Raw genomic sequence first — 24,899 nt, 5'->3', positions numbered from 1 at the left:
ATGCTGGGTCATTTAAGCAAGCGCCCAATAAATGCAAATCATTTCCCTCGTGTCATGGATCCTCCTCCGGGCGAGGGTTGAGCGACCTCGTGGGAGCACTGAGGCCCTCACCCCCGTACTCTGCCCCATCGCGCCGATCTGCCCCATCCAAACATTGTCACGGAGCCGCCACTACAACGAACGCGTTTGCACGTGAAGCCATTGCAACAGCACGTGCACGGCCAGCCAGCACCAACCATTATCGAGGGAATCGCTTTTATCAGATCGGTGATCCCAGGTCCCTCTTGCAAATAAGACTCCCATCCTGGGGTCCAAAATACCAAACGGTTTACGGCAAGAAAGTTTCTAATTTCCCACTCAATGTAATTCCAAGTGTGCGTGCATCTATCCATGCGTCTTTGCACACCTTTCAGTTTTTCTCCCATGTTCTATAACGACCGTGTTTTTTTTATCCACGTGTCGCCATAGCAGTTAACATTGCGCTCCGATTGAATATCTATTGTTGGGGACATAGTGCAGTGGTGTAGAGTGGGAGGGGAGGTGGTGTAGAGTGGGAGGTGCAGTTGTGTAGAGTGGGAGGTGCAGTGGTGTAGAGTGGGAGGTGCAGTGGTGTAGAGTGGGATGTGCAGTGGTGTAGAGGTGCAGTGGTGTAGAGTGGGAGGTGCAGTTGTGTAGAGTGGGAGGTGCAGTGGTGTAGAGGTGCAGTGGTGTAGAGTGGGAGGGGAGGTGGTGTAGAGTGGGAGGTGAGGCTGTGTAAAGTGGGAGGTGCAGTGGTGTAGAGTGGGAGGTGCAGTGGTGTAGAGTGGAGGGCGCACGTGACCCCGTCTCCAGCGTCCCGCCCATGGCCGCGCCCCCACCGAAGCCACCGCGACTTCTGATTGGCGGCGGAGACGTGACGCGCCGCGTGGTGGGGTGGGGGGGCGTGCCGGGTCACGTGAGCGGCTCGCCATGGCGGAGCGCGCCGCGCGGGGATTCGGAGAGGCGCTCGCGGTGGAGACGCACGGAGAGGCGAGGAGGGGGGGTGATGGGGGAGGGGGGGAGTGATGAGGGGGGTGATGGGAGGATGATGGGGGGGGGGAGGCGAGGGGGGCCGGGGGGAGGCGGGTGGGCAGGGGGGGGGGGTGTGAGGAGGACCGGGTGGGGGCGGTGAAGGGGGTCGGGTGAGGGGGGTCAGGTGGTGTGTGAGGGGGACCGGCTGAGGGGAGGTGAGGGGGGTCAGGTGGGGGGGGGGGGTGAGGGGGACCGGGTGGGGGCGGTGAGGGGGACCGGGTGGGGGCGGTTAGGGGGGTCGGGTGGGGGGAGGCGAGGAGGCAAGGGGAGTGTGAGGGGGGCCGGGTGGGGGGGGTGTGAGGGGGGCGGGGGTGTGGGGGGGGGGCGGGGGTGTGGGGGGGGGGCGGGGGTGTGGGGGGGAGCGGGGGGTGTGAGGGGGGCGGGGGTGTGGGGGGGGGGCGGGGGTGTGGGGGGGGGGCGGGGGTGTGGGGGGGAGCGGGGGGGTGTGAGGGGGGCGGGGGTGTGGGGGGGGGGGCGGGAGTGTGGGGGGGAGCGGGGGGGGTGTGAGGGGGGCGGGGGTGTGGGGGGGGGCGGGGGTGTGGGGGGGGGGGCGGGGGTGTGGGGGGGAGCGGGGGGTGTGAGGGGGGCGGGGGTGTGGGGGGGGGTGGCGGGAGTGTTGGGGGGAGCGGGGGGGGCGGGGGGTGTGAGGGGGGCCGGGTGGGGGGGGGGGTCTGGTGGGGGGGGGGGCGAGGGGGCCCGGGGGAGGCGAGGGGGCCCTGGGAGGTAAATAAATTGACCAACAACATTTTTGGTTTGTCCGATGTATCGACTCGCCTCCCTACCACAGTAATGTGGAATTTCCATCTGCGCCTGGGGATTGTAAACGGGAACAGTGCACCGCCTGGGATGCTCGCGTGTGAGCAGGGACGAGCGGCTTGACTATGAGCTCGCTCTGGGCGGCAGGCAACGAGAGGAGGCGATCCCCCTGCCACCCCCCGAGATGTCTTTCTCAGCCGCAGTACCAGCTCCACCAGCACCACCACCATCAGCACTACCAGCACCACCACCAGCACCAGCACCACCAGCACCAGCACCACCACCAGCACCACCACCACCAGCAGCACCACCACCAGCACCACTAGCACCACCACCAGCAGCAGCACCAGCACCACTAGCACCACCAGCAGCACCAGCACCACCAGCACCAGCACCACCAGCACCACCAGCACCACCAGCATCAGCACCACCAGCATCAGCACTACCACCAGCAGCACCACCACCAGCACCACCACCACCACCAGCTCCACCACCAGCACCACCAGCACCACCACCAGCACCACCAGCACCACCAGCAGCAGCACCAGCACCATCAGTACTACCACCACCAGCACCACCACCACCAGCACCACCAGCACCACCACCATCAGTACTACCACCACCAGCACCACCACCAGCACCACCACCAGCACCACCACCAGCAGCACCAGCAGCAGCCAGGGCGCCACGCAGCACAGATTGACTTGAAAACGACGAGCAACAGGCAGCGCGCTATGGCAGTCGTTTATAAATGTGTTAAAGCGTCTCTTGAATTGAGCAAGCCTTTGAGGAATGGAGACGATGGGAGGGAAGAAGCAGAGTGTTGGTGGCTGAGTGAGTGGCTTCGCGAGTAAGTTGTTGTGACCTGCAGTGTGGTGAGTGGGTGAGTATGTTGTGACCTGCAGTGTGGTGAGTGGGTGAGTAAGTTGTGACCTGCAGAGTGGTGAGTGGGTGAGTAAGTTGTGACCTGCAGTGTGGTGAGTGGGTGAGTAAGTTGTGACCTACAGTGTGGTGAGTGGGTGAGTAAGTTGTGACCTGCAGAGTGGTGAGTGGGTGAGTAAGTTGTGACCTGCAGTGTGGTGAGTGGGTGAGTAAGTTGTTGTGACCTGCAGTGTGGTGAGTGGGTGAGTAAGTTGTGACCTGCAGAGTGGTGAGTGGGTGAGTAAGTTGTGACCTGCAGTGTGGTGAGTGGGTGAGTAAGTTGTGACCTGCAGTGTGGTGAGTGGGTGAGTAAGTTGTGACCTGCAGTGTGGTGAGTGGGTGAGTAAGTTGTGACCTACAGTGTGGTGAGTGGGTGAGTAAGTTGTGACCTGCAGTGTGGTGAGTGGGTAAGTTGTGACCTGCAGTGTCGTGAGTGGGTGAGTAAGTTGTGACCTGCAGTGTGGTGAGTGGGTGAGTGTTGTGACCTGCAGTGTGGTGAGTGGGTGAGTAAGTTGTTGTGACCTGCAGTGTGGTGAGTGGGTGAGTAAGTTGTGACCTGCAGTGTGGTGAGTGGGTGAGTACTTTATGACCTGCAGTGTGGTGAGTGGGTGAGTAAGTTGTTGTGACCTGCAGTGTGGTGAGTGGGTGAGTAAGTTGTGACCTGCAGTGTGGTGAATGGGTGAGTAAGTTGTGACCTGCAGTGTGGTGAGTGGGTGAGTAAGTTGTGACCTGCAGTGTGGTGAGTGGGTAAGTTGTGACCTGCAGTGTCGTGAGTGGGTGAGTAAGTTGTGACCTGCAGTGTGGTGAGTGGGTGAGTGTTGTGACCTGCAGTGTGGTGAGTGGGTGAGTAAGTTGTTGTGACCTGCAGTGTGGTGAGTGGGTGAGTAAGTTGTGACCTGCAGTGTGGTGAGTGGGTGAGTACGTTATGACCTGCAGTGTGGTGAGTGGGTGAGTAAGTTGTTGTGACGTGCAGTGTGGTGAGTGGGTGAGTAAGTTGTTGTGACCTCCAGTGTGGTGGTTGAACACAGTGCGGATGAGACGAAATACCCTGTAAGACCTAGTCCGCAACATCGGTGGAGGAACCAACGAGTGACGTTCACGGGAACCGTCACCATGGTAGAGTAGCTATAGAAGGGACATCAGGAGGTGACTGACTGCCGGTGAGCGAGTGACTGGCTGGAGTCTATCAGTGAGTACTCGGGTCACTAACCCTACTGCTTTACATCGTATTCCGTGGAGTAATAGAATGCGTTGTGCCGTGCAGGCTGCTCAACTGCACCACTCGATTGACACCATGCTGACACGCCTCGAGGAGTTTTGCAGCATGCTGGACATGGTGAGTTTTGGCGACCACTGCAACATTCATGCCCGACCCCCAAGGTCAAGACCAGGGACGTGCGTCAGGGGAGGCAGGGCAGGCAGAGCCTCACCTATCATACTCCAATGAAAATATCTGTTACGAAAAAGATTAAGATTTTTCCACTGATCTGTGTTATAAATGTAATTTCTGTATGATTCCAATCATTACAGAGAGATAGTAACAGGCACGCGCTTATTCCCTGCGCTCCATCCAGTTTCTGAAGGGTTGCGCTGCCTCACCTCTTGTCTGCTTGTATTTGCAGCGGAGCTCCGTAAATTTGGCGATTTTGACTATAAAAAGGATTGGAATCATAGAGAGTTGACATAAGACAGATCAATGGAAAAATCTTTATTTTTATTTTATTATTTTTTACTTTTCGTAACAGCTATTTTCATTGGAGTATGACAGGTGAGTCTGTGGCCTCCCCTGCCTCCCTTGGCCGCACGTCCCTGGTCAAGACCTCACAGTGGAATATTCGTGGGTGTGCTGCACTGTACAGATGCGCAGAGATTCATCTCAGGTTGTGTCTACGAGCCTGCCCGAGATCCTGGAGCAAGCAGCTGCCATGACCACCATTTTCCACCGGGTTGATCAACTGGAGGTAAGCACGGGGACATGTCCTTCACGGGCGCAACTCTGGGTAACCACCGCAACCTACTGTGCAGTCCTCTCGCCGCCTAGCGTAACGGTCCACTGGAAACTATCTAAACCTGGTTCGGACACCGCCATGCACTCAGAACATATTGAGTTTACTCAAAAAAAGTGCTGTAAACTGTTGATTACAAAGCCATAAAAAAACATTCACTTGCTTCCTATTGACCAAATAGTTGTGCCATTTGCAATAAAGGACTCTTTGACAACAGCCAGAATGCTGAAGTGGTGCTCAACAATCGGTGATTTTTTTATCTTCCCAGGGAGTAGGTGGGGGGAGTGGCCCTGAAAATGTTAGGAATTTTAAACAGGGCCATACATTAATAAAAACAACATTCAATGTATTCTCCCTGTTAAATATAAAAAATATATATACCAAAACCCATCACACCCCCATAGCCCCCCCCCCCTTTCCCCTGGATCTGTCCCTGGCTTGGATATCGAGATTTTTGTAAGCAAAATGCAGCGAGAGGCAGAAGCAGAGCGGTGTTGGATCTGCTGCAGGCATTTGTGCGACTCGTGGGGAGGGACGTGCAGGCCATGGAGGACGCTGTCGTTGCGGCCGAGCGGGAGCAAGGCTCCCTCCCGCACTCCATGACCAAGTTCTTCCGCTCCATCAGCATGCCCTCCTTCCTCAGCGTGCGTCTCCTCGACGAACAGAATCTCCCAATGCCCAGCTCGCACCTTCCACACGCACGTACGGCCATAGAGGTGTAATTGATATTTCCCGTACTCGAGGAGGAACTGTCGAGTTCTTCCCACGCATCTCCACAATCCCAAGGTCCCTCTGCTGGTAACCTCATCCGTTCCTGAGTCAACTACAAGGTCCCTCTCACCATCCCGATGGTCCTTCATTGACTCTGCCCTGCCTAACTCTCCCCTCTCATCTCATCTCACTCCACTCCCCTCCATGGGCTCTCTTAACTTTTCCTTCTACACCTCCGATTTGCACGGTTGGCTATGTACGGTGCGAAATAATTTCAACATGCATACATTCTAATCTCACTCTAATCCCCTCCACCCATTCTAACTCTCAACTCACTTCTCCCCTCCACGCACTCTCCTACCTGTCCCCTTTCATTTCACTCTACCCCCTTCACATGCTGTACGCTCCAGAATCTATTAGCTTGCTCTTTCTCCGATTTATAATTTGTTGCTATTGCTCTGATTTCTATTTGCTTCGTTGTTGTGCTTGTTTTTATATTGGTGCTTTTATCATTGTGGTGACCTAGAACACTTTTGCAAAGTTCTGGTTTCTTGAGTTTTCACCTGGTTAAACAAAATAACCTGAATCTTGAATGCAACTAACTGGAGGCCCTAATAGTAGTTGGAGAAACGTCCCAACTAACCATTTGTCTCTTTTGCAATATCTTGAGATAGTCACATTCAGATGCGAAATACAAATTCCGTTATATGCTTGGCTTTTTTGTGACAATTTATACGATCACACGTAGGTTTTCACGGCCAATACGATTTACAATTCTTACTGAATGGATGCATCCCTACAGTTGATTGGCTTAGTTTCAAGTGAACGTCGTATGTAATGTCTACGTTTGGATGTGAGAATTGTTCAGCTCACCGGTGAGATGAAACAGAAACTGACGCGTTGAACCCTTGTTCGCCACGCGACATTTTAATTCGTTGGCTGTGTCGGGTGGTGGAAGATCTTGCAACAAGTTTTTCCAGATCATCACGAGGCCTAATCCAAAAATCTATCAAATTCATGCCTTAATTTAGCAAGTGCAGCTGTCGGACATAGGTTTGTCTACGAAATGTATTGCGTTTTTCTATACCAGCAGAAATCGTCCGGTCCTGACGAGGCCTCAGCTCCAACTTCCTCACCCAGCATCCCTGCTGTGTTCCACACAGAAGACTTCATCAAGTGCCAGGAGACTGCTTGTTGGCCAGAGGATCTGGGACTCAACGACATGCGGGATTCTAACTGAAGTTCTAGAGAAATCAGTCAAACACTCTTCCGCATCTGCACAAATTATTATTTTTGTTTTATCGACCTCTGGGGTTTTCAAACCAATATTTATCCAGCAGTATTTCTTTAAACAAGAAAACTCTAAACTGGCTTTAATTTTTTTGGATCTTGCCAGTGTGTGAGAAAAATATATTGCTGGGTCACTCGATTTTTGGCAAGAGCACTTTGACAAAGTAGAGGGGCAGTGACATGGCCAAAGCAGCGGCAGGTTCACCGTTTTTGCAGGGGTTCGTGGTTTTTATCTGGCAGGCTGCTCCATGTATTAATAAAATAAGTGCCATCTGCTTCTCTCACAGTGGGCGTGAAGAGATCCCGTGACATCATTCAAAACGAGTAGAAATTACCTGTAAATAACTCAATTGGCATTACATGCAGCAATCATCGGCCCCTAATGGCAGACTAAGTGCTGAGTCACCTTGTGATGCACAGGGACAGCTGTCACTGAGGGTGCCCTTTTAATGTTGAGATGAGACGTGGTGTAAGGCACTGTGAGATAGAGACATTTTCGTGCCATATACTGTACACGCAAATATTAGTAAAGCACGAGCCCCCAGCCAATGCAAATAGTAAAAAAATAAACACATTGATGAGGGGTTATGGGGATTACTGTTGGGCTGACAGAAAACCCTGCTGCTGTTGCCTGGATGACGGCATGACCGGGAATAAACATTCAATGAATACACAAACTTGTAACGTGCAGTTTTTGCTAGAATTCATAGGCGCAGGAAAAACACTGACCAATGCTAAAGTATCCAGAACCAGCACCAACAATTGCCCAAGGTCTTTGGCCCTATATTGAGACGTTTGGCAAACTCCTGCAATGTGTACATGTGAGATTGACAATCCACGTAGTGTACTGCCATACCCTGTCAAGCCAGGCGATTGGCAAATTTGTTTAATCCACCACCCCTTGCCTCGGTCGTGCTGGACGCTAGGTGTGTACCACCAGTGTGTGGTTCACGAATTTTGAGGAATGTGCTGCCGATTGAGCACTGGCTAATTTGCTTACGGTGGTCACATCCTTATCACGATCAGTACGACCATGGTTACTGTTAACTTGACCCATTAATTCCTCCGTTTGATACGTAGGCTTTCGCGACCAATATCCATAACAGGTTTTTTGGGTTAGATTGCGTAAATGTGTTGTTAAACCCGCCACCATCCGACAGCCAATTAGTAAGGTTTGTCACGTAAACAGAACATGCCAATTCGTTACGAGTACAGCACACCGGTGTTGGAGAGCAAATCCACATTTACAATCGGAGTACGACGTTTCACCAGTAATTGCAACTAGCTTCATCAGGTGAAGCCATATTTGTGGAGAAATCCTGTTTCCTTAAATAGAGGGGTAGATGTGATGACAAAACTTGTGAGCTCTTCTTGCGCGAAGTGGTGGGGGGGGGATTAATGATTGCATATCAAGGACTGGGTATCCATTGCCGTTCGGGTTATTTATATGGTAATGAATGTACATTACCTTGATTTGAAGCTTTCGTAACTGCAGGAATCCATACTCTTTGGTTCTTTCCGTAAAGTCACATAGATAGAAAATGAATAGATCACAGCGTTTCGATCCTGATGACGGTTGCTTGTGTTGCGATCGAAATGTCGTGATCTATAAAGTTTCTATCTCCGTGACTTTACCAAAAGAACCAGAGTGCCGTACATTATGCATGTGCATTACGCAAGCCCATTATTGTATTTTCCTGTCGATTGTGTGTACAGCAAAACCTTGGATTGCGAGTATAATTCGTTCCGGAAACGTGTTTGTAATCCAAAGCACTCGTATATGAAAGCACTCGTATATCAGTTGTGATCACGTGACGCTCGGCAGACAAAGCGTATACGTACTACTCGTATTGCAAGACCTCGCTCGTTTATCAAATTAATATTTATTAAAAAATTGTACTCGTCTTGCAAAACACTCGCAGACCAAGTTACTCGCAATCCAAGGTTTTACTGTACTAAAATAGCCATACCAATTGATTTTGATGTTGAAGTTGTGTGCAAAATTAGTTACTACTGGCCACGACTAATTAGAGACTATCGGAAATTAGAGAAATACAAATAATTAAAACCATTCGGATAGCTATAGACTTAGTGCTGCTTGGAAACTAATCATCAAATAACACATTGTTTAAATACATGCCTATACAGGTCACGATACTTCAATGGGGATTACCATGAAAACGGAAAGCTTCTGGGATAGAACTGAATGTCATCAAAGAAGCAGAACCATGATTACCTTTTATCATAAAAAAAAAATTCCTGACTGCGAAATTATTACCAAGTTCTAAATCAACAGCTATTGCTCATGAGTGCTGTGCAAAATTGTTTTTTTGGAATAACTGACAGCATGACGATTCTCAACATACTATGACGGCATGTGCGATGTAAATTCACAAAGATTGAAATACAGTACTCAAGGCTGACTTGAGTTAAGTGAACAGTTATAAAGTTACGGTAAACTGATAAGATAATATATATCGTTACAAATGATTTGACAGCAAATCTTAGTAATCGTAGGCAACAGTGCATTGATGAACAAGGTACACACATCTGCCAAATATCAACTTTATTAAACATGTACATCCACAATATTAATATTTCATACCTACATCATGCACGAGGCATATGAGATATTAACGAGAAAATGTTACGCAATAATGTTATTGTAGCTTCACGAGCCACATAGGTGACATACAGCTCTGAAATATAAATGCAACTCAAGATTGAACATTCACCATGGGGTCTGCGGACCGCACAATGCTAACCCACAGCACCCCACATCGCTCTGGAAAATATCTCCCGCTTCTGGTTTCAAAAATAAGCAGGCTAAATTATACTGCGTGCAATGTTCTAAAAGTACAACCGCAGCTGCGCCGCGTTCTCTCTCCAGCTCCAGGGCTCTGTTGCACACTCCCAGCCCACTCATCCCCTTCCGACGTTCACTGAAGCGATGTCACGAAAATCTATCTGAACACGGGCATTGAAGGAAAGTCACCAATACCTGGACATGTCGCCTCTGGGCCAGCTTCCATACAGTAGTGTAAAGTAAATAGTGAAAGCTTAAATCGCAAGTTTTATTAAGATCATTTATGAATGCGCAACTCTTATAACCTAGGTTATACTGGTTGGAATCTCCTGGTTACACAAGCCCACAGGGGATTATTGTGTCCGTCCGTCGTGCAGGGAGGGGCTGGGTGGGGAGGGAAGGGCTGGGTGGGGAGGGTGGGGAGGGGCTGGGTGAGGGGTGGGGAGGGTGGGGCTGGGCTGGTCACCCCGTGGTGCCCTTATACAGTAAAACTCAACGTTTAACCTACTCACGCCGGCTTGTGCCCGCCCTCACAGTCGGCCATATTTGAGGAATACACCACGCCGCCGTTGACCCTGGCCATTGACCGAGCAACCCAACGTTCCTACCAGCTCCCTCCGCAGGAATGTGTTCATGAGTGTGCAGAAGCCTCTGCGATTCATGTTTTGTTGCATCAACAGTGGAGGCGGTTTTGTCTCATCCCACAGTGTTCACTCGCCACACTGCTTCTTCCCTCCCATCGTCTCTTCTCCAAAACTCTTAGATAATAGCCTTGCCTATTCATGAAACCCATCAATTCTTATCCGTTTCAACATTAATCGTGCTCCATTGGAACCTCATTTGCCAGTAAGAAATATGATAATAGTTTTTTTACCATTCTATCTGGCAACAAAACGGACATAGTTTTGTTGCCAGATACAAGGGTAAAAAAACAATTATCATTAATCGTGCTGTTTGTTGCAGGCCACTTAGCGTTCTTTGCCTGTGCTCGGAAACGATATTAAACAAATCTGTATTTCAGGGAAGCAAAGTTTTCACTGAAATTATCCGACATTTGTAAAATACATAAAGCTTCACATTAATACAAAGACAAAACATTATAAACACATTAACCGAACATCGCCCAGGTGACTTTGGTTCGGCACATACGAACAGGATCGCGTTTCAAATGGGGGTCGCATTCATGCCCTCATAACCCATACAATTATTTAATCTATGTACAGTAGCAGGTCCGTGGGTTATATTCATTGCATTATTTATTTACACCTCTTTTACCCAAAAATAATCTTATTTTAGGAGGGTCCTGCCAAGTTTTCACGATAGGGGGCGATGTTGCTGGGTGTGGAATCCCAAATGAGTAATTTGCAGGTATTTTTTCAGCATTGGGGTGGTTGTTTAATACCAGGTACACCGTGTGAGTTTATTAGCTGGAAAAAAATTGGAACTAAACATTTACACCTCCACGTGGTCCGCGTGCTGACTATGCCCCGCGTGCTTTACGTGATCCGTGTCATTACTGTGCCCTGAGTGCTCTGCATCCCCCGTGTGCCCCGGGTGCTTTGCATGCTCTGTGTGGTTACTTTGCCTTGCGTGCTTACTTTGCCCCGTGTGCTCCAAGTGCTCCGTGTGCTCCGTGTGCTCTGTGTGGTTACTTTGCCCTGGCGGCACTGTTTTTTCCAGCGGCATGTCCCACGTGGTCGAGTCCAATGCAGGGAAGAAGAGGTCGTGGTTGAGGCCCTGCATCTCCAGCATGCTGAACCCTAGCAGCACGTGGGTTCGATGTGCCTCGATCGAACGTAGGCATTCCTTCTGCTTGCAGGCGAACAGAATGTCCGCGTCTCCATGGCACATCCACAGTTTCTCGGTGAGCAGGGCCACCTCTTTCTGGTTTGGGTATGGGCGCTCGTTGAAATATTTCACGAGGAACTGCTTCCTTTCGTCGTAACTCTTGTCGACGTGGTCGGTCGGATCTAGAGCCAGCTGCATCGATCCGCTGCTCCTGTTATGATGCACTGCCTTTTTAAATTTACAACCCTTCTGAATGACCACAGATGTTGTGTTTTGTTGTAATTTTGCCTTAGTATCCCTGAAACTTGGATTGTGCACTGGTGTGTTTTTGACACAACGTACTGCGATCTCAACCCGTGGCGCCGCGTTGCCTCCATTGTGATCCACGATCTTCGGTTTGTACTGAGCGATCCTCACCTCCTGAGGAGAGTTCACCGTGCAGTCGTCCTTTGTAGCAGCCATTAGCCCAAACACCTTACGTTCCATCACCTGCATCGGGCAGTGCTTCTTGTGAGCGTCCAGCGCGTTGACATACAGAGGGTAGTGATACTGTACTTTGCAGTGAAAGCAGTAATACTTCACCATGTTCTTTTTCCGATCAAAAGTCTGGCTGACGCCATGCGTTGTATTGAGGTGATGCTCCACCATGACCGCGATCTCCTGCTGGGGTCCCCGTATGGTCGCCCCGCAGAACACGCAAAGTGCGTGCATCTGCCCCAGGAACCGCGAGCGCATTGCCGGAGGTCTCGGCTGCGGCATCCACGGCCCCGTTGGCTCCTGGAGACTCGTGGCGTTCACACCAGGGGGCGGTGGCGCCGGGCTTTTACCCAAATCGCCGGGTATAGGTACAGGAGGGACGGTGACCAAACAGCGGCTCGATGCACAGCAAAGAGCTGTGGGTGTTGGCATCGCGGCGGCGACGGCGGCATGCGCAGAGGGTGTAGAGGTCTGATTCACTGGCACCATGGTTATGGGGCCCGCGGGGCCATTGTTGACCGTTACAAAATACTGCTGCATCGGGGCAGCCGGCAGGGTCGCAGCAGCGGAGACACCGATCGCTGCGGGATTCACGCCATCGCAATTTACGACCCCCTTCGTTGTCGTGCCCACGGGCATCTGGGCCGAGCTGGAATGAGCAAGAGCGGGAGCTGGCTGCAACAGCAGCTGCAGGGGCTGCCCAGTCCCGCGGTTGCAGATGGTGACGGTCTGCGGCATCATCCCTGCGGACATGTGAGGAACCGTCACAACGTGCGGCTGCTGGTGATGCGTCATCATTATCTGCATGGCGCCTGACGCCCACATGCCATTCTGTAGCTGATGCAATGCTGAGGCGGTGCCGGGGTTCACGGTGAATTGCGCCTGAGCTGCTTCCGAAACGTTCACCGCTGTAGGCGACGCCATCGCTAAGTGAAGCTGTGCGTCAGTGTCCGTTTGCTGACGCAGCGGTTCCTGTCCGGACATCACGTTATTCTCAATCGCTTTGCTTACTGTGGAAACTACGTTTTGTGCGCACGCGGTCGTCACTCGGGAAGAGACAACAGGGGGCTGCTGGTTGGACTGCATTGCTGGCATGGAGGGAGCTATAGACACAAAGCGGGGAACTCCACCAGACTGCGGAGCCTGCGATAAGTTCAGTGTGAGCAATGCTGGCATATTGCCAAGCTGCTGTGATTGTGACGCAACAACAGATTGTTGAGGGACCAACTTAAGAATCAACGACTGTTGATCTTGGGCAGACACTGGGACCGGCGGGAGGGTGAAAGTGAAGATTGGGAGAGACGCATTCGAAGGTTGACTCTGCACGGTCGCACCGCTGCATGGCTGCCTTATGTTTGACACGGTGCACTGAGGTTGCAAAAACTTGTTTGGCATAATGTTTTCTGGTGCCTGGAAATCGTTCGTAAACGTTTGCGAGTGCGCGGAAGATCTTGCGGAAATGACGGCTTGCGATTCAAGAACTGTAGAGCCACTCGTCCCATAGTACGGATGTTCTTTGGCCATGTGTTCCAGCATCTGCCGATGTTCCTTGAAGGCCAAGAGGCAGTACTGGCAATGCAGGCTATGCTGCAGCATGTGCTCTCTCAGCATCGTGGGATGCATCTCCGCTTTGCACAAGGAGCACTCTGACATGCGTGGAGTGGAGAGGCCGTTCTCCTCTGCCAACGTGGGGCCGTGACACGTGAGGGTATGCCCCAAAAATACCTCTGAGGTCACAAACTCCTTGCAGAACCGGCAGAACTTAAGTTTTTGTGCCGGTACTACTAATCGTGATCCGGTCTTGACCTGTAGTGACGAAACGGTCGAGCCCACTGTTCCGCCATTCTCCACAGGAACCATAGACGCTTGGCTCGGTTGAACGCTCAGAGCTGTCTGTGACGGGGGGGCAAGGTAGTGGGGCGGCAGCGGCGGCAAGGATGATTGGAAGGCAAGCAGCTGTGTGGGACAGATGTACTGCTGCTGCCCGCTGCCGCCCGGCCACGACGGCGCGAAGCTGGTGTATCCGACGGGAGACCAGGGGTGCCTGGGGTCGTGCGAGGCCGCCGCGTGCCGCAGCATCATCTCATAGTTGCTCTCCTGACGTCTTGGTTTTTTGGTCTTTACTGCCAAGGTGCCACTGGTCTGTTCCTGAGTAAACACACGGATCAGAGTAAGCATAACAGCTATGAAAGCAGCACAATCTGCTTCAGTGGCAATTGCAATTCCTAAGGTAATGCATGTTTTGCTGCTTTTGTTAAGAATATAAAATTTTTAGATGTCCACATGTCTCTTAAATGGGTATTGAACATCCAGTATGTAATAATAATTAATTAAAAGTCTTATATACGGTCATCACTTAACACATGATTACACCACGTTTTTGCTAAAATGCAGTTCTTCCATGAAGGAACACTTTTCGCACAATGCGGAACGCGCACCGTGATAATGCGGTTTCTGAGCGGTCGATTTTCTTGAGGTGCGCGGCCGAGTGGTGTGATACAGTACGCGGAATGATGCATCAACGCGGCGGCATACCCTCAGTTATATGTTCCGCCATCTTACTGTGTGTACGTACATCATATCTCGCCAAACTTTGTCAAATTTTTTATTTGGAAATAGTTTTTGCTTCAACGCGTTTTTCGCTTAATGTGGCACTTTTCAGGAACGCATCCAATGCGTTAAACGAACCTTATGGTGGGACCCCGGGGTCCCATAAGCCCCCGGCTCTCACATAAACATTATGTTATAAAAAAAAACTTTTCTATTTTTCACCAATGGGTTTGAAGGATGGTGGCAAGTGTTGTCTTGTTAAACTATGCCTTTAAAACTGAAAACTACTTAACCTGCAGGGCCTCTATTTAAATAGTACGCATTTTCAATGCGCTGTTCATATTGTAACAAGCGTTTATACCAATGTTACTCTACAGAGTAGTGGATCGCCGCTCCTCTTATCCGCATTGATAAGAGCGGTATGTGGGGACTAAGGTTTTTTTTTGCGGTTAAGCCAATCTGCACAGATGCATACAGACAAGAAAGTATTATCAAACAGCAGGAATTAACGGTGCAACGCATCTCATCTGTTAAATATCTGCAGGTAATAGGATTGTCATCGATTGATCCCGGCTATAGACATTGGTTCGTTACAAATAATAATGAAGATAAGAGAGCAGTTTAACTGTATTACGCATACCGTTATGACAAATAAAGGACTTAAGTCGTGTAGGCAGTATGTGCAGCTTTGGATAAGACTAATGATCCTGCCCATACCCGAGCATGGAGTACATTCGCTTGTTCAGCTCTTCTGCGTATTCGTCCTCGCTGCGTTTGGACGACATGACAACAGAATGATTTACGCCAGGTGGGTCACGGCGTTTATGTGCGCGGTGGGACGGTGTCGCCAAAAATAAATTAAATCTGATTTTGACTTCTGTTTATTCAGGACCCCGGGGTCCCGCCATAAGTTTAAAATTAGGATTTAGTGTATGTTCCATTTCCAAGCGAGGCAAACAGAACTATATTTGAATGGTCATCCTCCTAGTTGGACGTCTATTCCCACAGTGGACAAACAGCAGAAGGGCCTCTCAGATAACAGTGATAGTTAGTAGACAGGTCAGCTCCACAGGGACACGCATGCAGAAATAAACAGTGAGAAACAGACACACACAGATGGACACAGAAAGAACGCCAGGTACAAACAGAGAGAAGCACAGTCAGAGCCTGTAATACGTCCAACAGAAAGGTAAAATATTCCGCCTGCAAAGCGTTACAATGCAAGGCGTATGCATAATGGGGATATGCATTCATTTTGTACAACATCGTGAGCTTGTGTAGCATAAATATTTTTGACATGTGCTTGTGCATTTGAATAATTTAATAATGTGCACGATGTCATCGCAAACACGGCTATGATACTTTACGATGAGTCTCATTGGCCACTAATGGCAGACTAATGCCCACTTGCAAGCCAGGTGCTGAGTCACCTTGTGCTGCCCAGGGACAGCTGCCCCTGCGGGTGCACTTTTAAGTGTTTGCGAAGAGATGCAAATCGTGCATCGCGTGTGAAGCGCTGCGAGAGGCTACGAGACGCTGCAAGACGCTGCGGCGCACCGCAGGGCGGCTCCATTAAACACAGGTCTGTTAGTTTAACACGTATTACAGCTCTGGAAGTTTGTTTTGTTACCGTGGTGGCCGGCAAACTCGCCAGGGCTTTACGCTTGTGCTTTGCGGGAGGTTCGTGTTCAGTGAGCAGCTCCCAGTCCGTGCACTGATAGTTCCAGGTAACCAGCTCCTCGTCCTCCTGGTTCTAGCATGCACAAAGACAAATATCCCCCATATTGCCTTAAGAAACTGTCAGGGCCAGTGCAATAGCGAGCACCCTATGAAGGTTGGCACAGCGCACGGAGGGGTGGGTGGCCAGTAGCCCACGCCAGGCCGCACGTGCTCAACATTGTACATGACAGATACATTCAAATGAGGAATGTTAAACAAAAACTGGTAAACCAGTAATCTATTTTCACAATCAAATACTAGTTCTGAAATGGAATACCTGTCAAAGGTAAAAAAAAATACAGCACTGCCTTCATGCTTGTCTACTGGACATCTGTGAAACTACTGGGCATCTGTGATAGCTCATCAGATTCCTCCAGGATGAATAAAGATTTTGATTCCGATTAGTTTTTTCAGAAACTCCCAACCTGCGGTATTAACCAGGGCGGCCTACCGGATTCAAACAGCAAATCTTTGCGACAAAGGTCAAACGCGCTACAGCCGGACGGCGTCAACACCTAATGCGAGCACTGCACCCGCGTCAGACTTCACAGCTGCTGAGCCTCGCGGTGATCGAGCTGCTGCCACCTCCACACGCCAGAGGTCGCAATCGGGTACCCAATACCCGTACCCTACCCGATACCCGGCTACCCGGCCGGGTACGGGTACCCGTTTGCGACCCTGGTGTGGCCGGGTACGGGTAAGCAATCAAAATCCATTTGCGACCTCTGCCACAAGCGTTACCTCCACAAACGTCTGGCACCACTCCAGGCCAATGTCGCACAGGATTCTTTTGACGGTTTTACGGCTCTTGCGTAGACACTCCAGATTTGACACAGGCAGCTGCAGTGACGATCCAGCTGCTGCAAATACAGACACCACAACAACCCCTGGCTGTTACTCCTGGCGTGTTGCTGCTACGCTAATCACAGCGGTTAAAGCACCGGTTCTTGACACCGTGCCTCAGCAGTTACGTGAGCAGTTCATGAGTGGAGATTAGAGTTGAAATCCTGGTTGGGTTTTGACTTCAGCACATAATCCGTCACGGGTCATTCAAATGAGTACCACTTTGTGGGGAAGTCAACAGTGGTTGTCGTATGGATAGACTCGCCCTCACCATAATAACGCGGAATTTCTACCACTGGCTCAGGGTTGTAAACAGGAAATGAGCACTTGTGTTATGTTTTGACTTCCTGGGTCGAAAACAATTCCACTTAATATTTTAAGGGTCCACGTTACCAAATATTTCATTGACATTGTGTAATGTTTATTCTGTCCGTGGATATGCTTATATCTTGCAGTGAACGAGCAAATAGTGTGAACAGTCAGAATGATTTTGGTCACCTGGCTGTTGTTGGAAAAGGTCGGTCTTCACATCGGAAGTCATGGCATCCTGGGGAACAGAGAATAACATTTACTCTCCAGCTCAAAGGGTTTCATTTAATTTAAACTCACAGTTGCCAGGCACTGGCACAAAAGCCCAACATCTCAAGCGACCAGCAACAAACAGCACTTTTAAAGTTGTAATAGATTCCTCCACCCAAGTTGAGGACCAGGTCAACCATGCTATTTCATCTCATCCACATGGCGTTAACCACCACTCTGCAGGTCACTACATTTCCCTTTCTGCTTCTTCCCTCACCCTCCGCCTCCTTGGAATTCCCTCCCAATATCATCGTCTCTTTTCCAAGCTCTCATAACAACAACCTTGCTCAATTCGAAAAACGTGTTACACCCTTATCTACTATAGCTTTGACGGTGCTGTTTGCATTCTGGCCGCTTGATGTTTGGAGCATTTGGACCCATGCTCAGCAACTGTGTGTGTGCCCCCCTGGAGGTAACACTCACCTGGCTCGCCCGTGGAGAATGTGCGAGCTGCTGCCGCTGCTCCTTCTCCATGGGACAACCTGTACAGAATGGAAAGGCAGCATAAATATATAGAGTGTATATAGTGTATACACCTGAAACCATGGAGAGGATAGAATGGCAGGAAGTTGTCTGGTGATGTCAGAGCCACGTGGCAGCCATGTGTCACAGCTGTAGCTGTTTAACTATACATGTTTTATTTGTGTATAGCAGTGTCATCCATACAAGTCGCAGATCAAAACGCTGCAGGTTCCTCAAAGCGACGTAGGAACCCACAAAGAAGTGCTTGGTAAGGCAGCCAAAAAACAAACACCGAAATGTGCCCAAGCTCTGTGATCCTATATTATGACGTGTGGCCAACTGCATTAACACGGTGCATGAATGTGTGCGATTTGCCATCACTGCCTCCAGAGTTCTGTGTTACAAGTTTGAGCGGCAGAGACACGGTGAATGCAGAACATATGCAAAACTTTAATCTTTATGCAGCATACAAAAGGCTTAGGGAACAGTAGTGTTAAGCAATGTCTTGCATTTGGCCCTCATACAATACAGGATTATGCAGATTCTACGCAGTGGATAACGTGTAACTTCCTTAGTTGGACTTCAGACGGTGACATGGCCAATCGGTAGCGCATGCTGCAGAGGTTGACGGTTCGACACAAGTGGCCGCCCTAGTTATTACTGCGGCTGTCTTACGAGTAACTTTACATTCCGGAGACACTATACACGTTATTTCGGGGCCTCACTGTCCACCCCAGTTTAACACGTGTTGGTAGGCTTTCGCGACCAATATCCGTAATAAAAGTTTTTTTTTAGGTCCATTAATAATGTTTGTCACGTAAACAAAAGTTAGTTACTACTTAAGCACACCGGTGCTGGAGAGTAAACCCACAATATTTACAATCCGAGTTCGACGTTTCGTCAGTGATTACAACAACCACAACCAACTTCATCAGGCGACAGCCAGTTGCTCCTACCCGCTCCGCCCCCCGTAACGTCACGCTGGGCGCGTCCAAGCCACGAGAGAAGGAGGGGGGGTGGGAGGAGCACGGCGTGAGGGACGCGTCGATTCGCGCTCGCGGGGGTGAGGGAGGAGCGTGCGGGCCTGGGTCGTTCCCCCGTCGCCCACCCACGTCGCCCACCACGGGCGCGCGGGAGGAGCGAGCGAGCGAGCGAGGGAGGGAAGGGGCAGGTAAGCACGTACCTCGGCCGGAGCGTCACCGGCTCGAACAGAGCCGGCTACCGCCACCAGTACCGCACGGCGCAAGCAGAGGGAGCTGCAGCCCTGGCCGCGTCACGGCCCGCGCGGGCGGGCGGGAGAGAGGGAGGAGGATGAGGAGAAGGCGTTGACGCCGCTCGCCGCGCGGAACACAAAGAAGGCTGCCCGTGCTTTCCGGAAGTTGCGTCATGCGATATATTCATGAGCAACGCGCAGACGAGTCCATTTATATGGCACCACGGGGGGGGTGGAGCCAGTCGCGAAACCAGCACCGCGCGGCGCCAGACCGCGGCCGAGATTGGTGCGTTTTTAGGCGCCGCCCCTCGTGTGGACGAAGGGGCGGGGCCTACGGGATTAGTAGGCGGGGCTTGTGTGCGGTAGGAGGGGCTACGGGGTGAGTGGGCGGGGCTTGTGTGCGGGGCTACGAATGAGTGGGCGGGGCTTGTGTGTGGTAGGCGGGGCTACGGGGTGAGTAGGCGGGGCTTGTGTGCGGTAGGCGGGGCTACTGGGTGAGTGGGCGGGGCTTGTACACGGTAGGCGGGGCCAGAGTCGATGGAGGGCTCGCGCTGTGGGCGGGGCTAGTGGGTTCAAGTTCATTTATTAGGTGTAGCCCTGTGAGCCATTCGGCTCTTGAATCGGGTGCAACCGCAACAAAAAAACATGAACAAAAAACATCTTAAAGTGAATATGTGACTAAGTGCAAACAGAAAATCCAAGAAAAGACAGCAAAATATTGCAGAAAAAAACCACCGTACACCAACGCTGTGTGCTGGATGGGAGGCAGGGGCTAGTGGGAGGGAGGGGCTAGTGGGAGGCAGGGGCTAGTGGGAGGGAGGGGCTGGTGGGAGGGAGGGGCTGATGGGAGGGAGGGGCTGGTGGGAGGGCGGGGCTAGAGGGGAGGGCAGGGGCTAGTGGAAGGGAGGGGCTAGTGGGAGGGAGGGGCTAGTGGGAGGGAGGGGCTGGTGGGAGGGAGGGGCTGGTGGGAGGGCGGGGCTAGTGGAAGGGAGGGGCTGGTGGGAGGGCGGGGCTAGAGGGGAGGGGCTGACAGTCCCCGCCCCCCGGCGCGCGTGTCCTGGTTGAGCCTCCCAATGTGGCAGCTTTTTCGTTTTTTTCTGGCGCGAAATTTAACATCTTCACATTTGTGTCATCACTTCTTTATCACTCTCATCTGGGGGGTAAGCGTGAATAAATAATAGAAGTGATGTTTAAACCGTAGGGAAGTCTGTGGATCAATGCGGGGCCATGGATAAAGAGCTCGTGCTAATTGTAATTTAAATGCAGTAATATCCCTTTTACGTCCTTTCGCAAATACATCGGCACTTCATTGATACCACTACCTGATTTTCCTCAACCCACACTAACGTCGCTGACAACATCCGTCCTTGTATCTGTCGCCTCACAGCCTTCGTCTCCACCTACCCTGTAATTGCTTTGATTTACGGCGTTTCGATATTCGCACTTTTCAGGAACGCATCCCCGATGTAAGCCGGGGTATTCCTGTACTTGCTATAATTGGAAGTCTGGAGACACGTGATTGACACGGTGCATTTCCTCTTCTGTGTAGAAACTCGTCGTGTACTTCAAAATGAGTTTTGGGTTGGGCCACAGTCATCTGGCCACATTTTTTGACATGAAGCCCTCTGCCACCCGGCATAGCCAAACAAATGTAATTGTCACACGTACAGCTCTTTAACGCGTGAATATTGTTTCAGCTAACCAGTGGAATTGAGAACTCTCAAACATTTGTTTTGCAATTACAGTAGATCAAAGATTTTGCTTTAAACTGCACTGATCATCCTCAGGTCATCAAACCAGGGAGTGAATGTGCTGTTGTGGCATGTTCTTGATTATGACAGATTTGTGAATCTCTGATTTACTCCACACCAATGTTGCTCATCAGCATGCATGCGACGTGGAAACAAGAAAACAGGGCCAGTTTTGACTTTTTGAGTCCCACCTCAAGTGATGGACGTGTCAATCGATCCTCTGGACACCCTTGCAAATATGATCCATCCCAAGGAATTTTTCCAGGTGAAATATTTCAATGGCTGGTAATGAGGCTATACATGTCAAAACCGGTCAAGAGTTTCTATACTCAGTAAGCCACGCTGAGTCGAATGACTCTTTTACAAGCTCCTGCGTATTGTTTCTATATTAAGATGTTTTCCAGGGGCAATTAATGAGCGGTCATGTGTAGAAGAGGAAATCAGAGCAATGCGTGCGAGGGGGAAATAGGCAATGCAGAATGGACAAATGGGGATTAGTCCGCACCTTACGGAGACACGAGGATTTACACAACATCTGCGTGTGATCCACCAACCCCCGCTACTGCATCCAGTGCTGAACCGGAGACTTGCGCCACACCGATGCACTCTAAGAAGAGAAGTCCCTGTGGCTAATGGGATGCGTAAAAACTTGTTTACTCATCATGTGGAGCGTTAGATATGTAAAGGAGTTGCCCTGTCATTCTGTTTCGTTCACTCGTAACGCATTGTGATGTTTCATTAAACTGTTAGTTCATTATTCGATTTAAAGCTTTCGTAACTGCAGGGATTCATCTTCTTGGTTCTTTCGGTATTTTATTATGTTTAATATCTATTATTTTATTATTTCCCTTCTACGTGACTTTATCGAAAGAACCAAGAAGATGTTAGTTCATTATTTTTCAAATGTGTTTATATTATTATTTGTGTGATAAGTATCTGCTGCTGCTGTGTCCTGTACAGCGCTTTGAGATCATTGATGAAAATCGGTTAATAAATGTAATTAGTATTACTTGGTGATGATTGCGGCGTTGGCAGTGGTGCAGAATTGACACGAAGCTCGTCACGTTCATCACCAACACCGCCTGGGTGTGGGAGAGGAACGAGTACCGTAGTTTATTTTTTAAAAAGGCGATTGTCGCCTGACATTTCCTAAAACGCTTCGAAGCAATGGCCTTTCATATCGAAGCCATCCATGTCAACCCCTTATCAGTGCCCAACCTTATTACAGGCTAACTCAGAACTATTTGGTCACCCCATGCCCCTTATACATCTCAACGTTCACCCTACAAAGTCCCAGCACAAGGGAGATACACAAACAAATAGACACATTTGTGTTTTGTTGTTGCCCTGTGCGCCATATGGACCTGAAAATGCAATTTCCCTGTACAAGAAGAATACGGGGTTAAACCGTGTGGGTTGACAGCTATGCAAAGGGTCCAATTTTCACACGGACGTCGCTCCACAGCTATTCTTAAATTGAAGGCGCAATGCGATATCAAAATAAAACAAATAAAGTTGACGGTGATTATAATCTAGATTTGAAGTTTTCGTGACTGCAGGGATCCATACTCTTTGGTTCTTTCGGTAAAGTCACGTAGGTATAAAATACATTAAATCACGACGTTTCGGGCGCAACACAAGTGTGGTTGTCCCACCTGATGATGGACGCTTGTGTTGCGCCCGAAACGTGGTAATTGAATGTATTTTATACCTACGTGACTTTACCGAAAGAACCAAAGAGTTTGTAATTATAATGCTGCGGTGCGGTCACGGTGACAAGCCTCCGCGGTGGCCGCGGGGTGGGGGTCGCGGGTGGGGGTCACGCGGGGTGGGGGATCGCGGCGGGGGGGTCGCGTGGGTGGGAGTCGCGTGGGGGGGGGGTCGTGGGTGGGGGTCGCGGGGGGGGGTCGCGGGGGGGGGGGGTCGCGTGGGTGGGAGTCGCGTGGGGGGGGGTCGCGGGTGGGGGTCGCGGGGGGGGGGTCGCGTGGGTGGGAGTCGCGGGGGGGGGGGGTCGCGGGTGGGGGTCGCGGGGGGGGTCGCGTGGGTGGGAGTCGCGGGGGGGGGGGTCGCGGGTGGGGGTCGCGGGGGGGGTCGCGTGGGTGGGAGTCGCGGGTGGGGGTCGCGGGGGGGGGGGTCGCGTGGGTGGGAGTCGCGGGGGGGGGGGTCGCGGGTGGGGGTCGCGGGGGGGGGGTCGCGTGGGGGGGGTCGCGTGTGGGGGTCGCGGGGGGGGGGTCGCGTGGGTGGGAGTCGCGGGGGGGGGGTCGCGGGTGGGGGTCGCGGGGGGGGTCGCGTGGGTGGGAGTCGCGGGGGGGGGGGGGTCGCGGGGGGGGGGGGTCGCGTGGGTGGGTTGCGGTTCCGCGGCCGTTGATGCGCGATCCAATCTCGCGAGAGTTGTTGGGAGCAGCCAATAGGAACGGCGGTCGGGCAGAGCGCTGTTCTCGCGAGAGTTGATATGAAAAGGCAAGAAAGCGCGGGAGACCGCTGCCGAGCGAAGTTGGCGCGCGAAAGGAATTAACAGCGCAATAACAATAACACAATAACTATAACACAACAATAACACATTAACTACTACACCACACCACACTAACCACGACAACAGACACCGTTCGCCGCTCAGTTGGCGGTTCACCACGGCGCTTGTTGGTGCCAAGCTAGGTGTACGTCGAGGCCGTTTGCGTGCGGGGTGTGTGGAGGGGCTGGCGTCAGATCTACGTGCGTCTGCCACAGGTGGCCACCGAGAGAAAGGCCTTCTTCGCCTCTCGTTACCTTTGCTGTGTTCTTGTTCGTGAGCGTCGCTCCTCCGCCCTGGTTCCACGAACCAAGCAGCGATGATAACAGCTGTTATTGTTGTTGTTGCCTTCGCAGGAGCAATGGCGCAGACTCCCGTGTCGTCTGCGATGCCGCTGCGGAGGCCGCTTGGCCTGAGCGCCTCCAAAGAGAAGTCTGCACGAATCCGCTTGCTTCAGCTGAACTTCATGAAGCGCCTCTCAGCACAAGCGGGCACGGTGAGATGCCCTCCTCCCCTCCCCTCGCTCTGTCGGCTGAGAGAGAAATAAGTAAAGTTTTAAACAACACGCTTTTAAAAAACACGAATTTATTAAATGTAGTGATAATGGCAGAACTCCACGACTCCAGGAAGTGGCCCAGAAGCTTGCCATAACGTAAGGGACCGTGGTCATTTACAGCCAACGTCAGTTGAGCATGAACAATTCGACCCAAGCCGAAACATAACATTTCAAAAGAATGTAAAAAATATATATTATAATATAGTATTGTCATCAGTATGACATACGCATACCAAGTTTGCAGTCGATACGACATTGGGAAGTGGGTTAAAATTGAGTTACAAGATTTGAGGATACGACAACAGACAGAGTTGAGGATACGACAACAGACTGAGTTTATCAAAAGCGTGTAATAAAAAGAATGTTTTAAAATATGTTTTAGATTTTTAATGATAGAATATAGTCTTGTCATCAGTATGACATAGGTATACCAAGTTTGCAGTCGATACCACATTGGGAAGTGGGTTAAAATTGAGTTACAAGATTTGAGGATACGACAACAGTGACTTAATAAAAAGCATGTAATAATAAAAACACCTGCACGTAGAACGCAAACTTGTATTGGGCAAACATCCCAAATGCTAAAAAAATACCTTAAAAATTACTCTATTGGGATTAGGCGTCGCAAAAACATCGCTCCCCCATCGCTCCCATCTGCGACCTACTGCGAAAACTTGGCAGGAACCCTCTCTCAATTATTCTTGAGGCTCGGTGAGGCTTTCCTGTGCAAACAAGGGTTATTAATAATGGCCATGCTGATGTACGTAACACGAATCGCGGGGGTAGTTGTTGAGACTAAATGACCCAATACCCACCACCACGGGGCCTGTGCCAGGCCAGGTGCACTTTGAGGCTACCACGTGCACCGTCGAAGGCTCGCTGGCAGGAGGTCACGGGAGAGACCCAGGTAGT

General features: G+C 50.9%; 3 protein-coding genes across 10 annotated transcripts in view; 2 read left to right on the top strand and 1 right to left on the bottom strand.

Annotated features, from left to right (window-relative positions):
* The first annotated feature begins 879 nt into the window (after nt 1–879).
* LOC144727690 (biogenesis of lysosome-related organelles complex 1 subunit 4-like) lies at nt 880–7,411 on the top strand. Of its 4 annotated transcripts, none has more exons than XM_078606712.1 (5): nt 880–1,008; nt 3,992–4,063; nt 4,587–4,688; nt 5,243–5,377; nt 6,538–7,411. In XM_078606712.1, exons 1-5 carry the CDS (start codon nt 949–951, stop codon nt 6,682–6,684), a joined length of 516 nt encoding a protein of 171 aa, XP_078462838.1. In that variant the 5' UTR covers nt 880–948; the 3' UTR covers nt 6,685–7,411. The 4 variants fall into 4 exon arrangements, with proteins under 4 accessions (XP_078462838.1, XP_078462837.1, XP_078462840.1 ...); XM_078606711.1 differs by having other exon boundaries at nt 899–1,008; nt 6,535–7,411; XM_078606714.1 differs by having other exon boundaries at nt 899–1,008; nt 5,243–5,435.
* A 2,620-nt stretch (nt 7,412–10,031) lies between these two features.
* LOC144727688 (uncharacterized) lies at nt 10,032–24,039 on the bottom strand. Of its 5 annotated transcripts, none has more exons than XM_078606705.1 (7): nt 23,689–24,039; nt 17,920–17,978; nt 17,416–17,464; nt 16,816–16,934; nt 15,986–16,108; nt 15,073–15,123; nt 10,032–13,953 (listed from the first exon to the last, which is right to left on the bottom strand). In XM_078606705.1, exons 2-7 carry the CDS (start codon nt 17,968–17,970, stop codon nt 10,993–10,995), a joined length of 3,354 nt encoding a protein of 1,117 aa, XP_078462831.1. In that variant the 5' UTR covers nt 17,971–17,978; nt 23,689–24,039; the 3' UTR covers nt 10,032–10,992. The 5 variants fall into 5 exon arrangements, with proteins under 5 accessions (XP_078462831.1, XP_078462830.1, XP_078462832.1 ...); XM_078606704.1 differs by lacking the exon at nt 23,689–24,039 and adding an exon at nt 19,142–19,318; XM_078606706.1 differs by lacking the exon at nt 23,689–24,039 and adding an exon at nt 19,142–19,318 and having other exon boundaries at nt 16,816–16,931.
* LOC144727689 (uncharacterized) overlaps nt 23,361–24,899 on the top strand; it is a 17,194-nt gene continuing 15,655 nt past the window's right edge. The window contains exons 1-2 of the mRNA XM_078606709.1: nt 23,361–23,649; nt 23,788–23,927. Of these exons, the coding sequence (XP_078462835.1) occupies nt 23,793–23,927 (135 nt within the window). The 5' untranslated portion in view covers nt 23,361–23,649; nt 23,788–23,792. The remainder of the gene's footprint in view (nt 23,650–23,787; nt 23,928–24,899) is intronic.

This window comes from Lampetra planeri, chromosome 26 (assembly GCF_965212315.1).
Source record: "Lampetra planeri chromosome 26, kcLamPlan1.2.h2, whole genome shotgun sequence".
NCBI lineage: Eukaryota > Metazoa > Chordata > Hyperoartia > Petromyzontiformes > Petromyzontidae > Lampetra > Lampetra planeri.
The sequence above is the reverse complement of the archived record's forward strand: the minus strand, read 5'-3'. Positions and strand labels throughout refer to the sequence as shown.

What these genes read in the sequence shown, in the direction of transcription:
- LOC144727690 (XM_078606711.1), top strand. Translation starts at nt 949, where the DNA reads ATGGCGGAGCGCGCCGCGCGGGGATTCGGAGAGGCGCTCGCGGTGGAG. An exon ending in CGGTGGAGACGCACGGAGAG is followed by an intron (nt 1,009 to 3,991) that starts GCGAGGAGGGGG and finishes TGTGCCGTGCAG; the next exon opens with GCTGCTCAACTGCACCACTC. An exon ending in GCATGCCCTCCTTCCTCAGC is followed by an intron (nt 5,378 to 6,534) that starts GTGCGTCTCCTC and finishes TTTCTATACCAG; the next exon opens with CAGAAATCGTCCGGTCCTGA.
- LOC144727688 (XM_078606705.1), bottom strand. Translation starts at nt 17,970, where the DNA reads ATGGAGAAGGAGCAGCGGCAGCAGCTCGCACATTCTCCACGGGCGAGC. An exon ending in CCTTTTCCAACAACAGCCAG is followed by an intron (nt 16,935 to 17,415) that starts GTGACCAAAATC and finishes CTGTATTTGCAG; the next exon opens with CAGCTGGATCGTCACTGCAG. An exon ending in CGAGTTTGCCGGCCACCACG is followed by an intron (nt 15,124 to 15,985) that starts GTAACAAAACAA and finishes GTCCAAACGCAG; the next exon opens with CGAGGACGAATACGCAGAAG.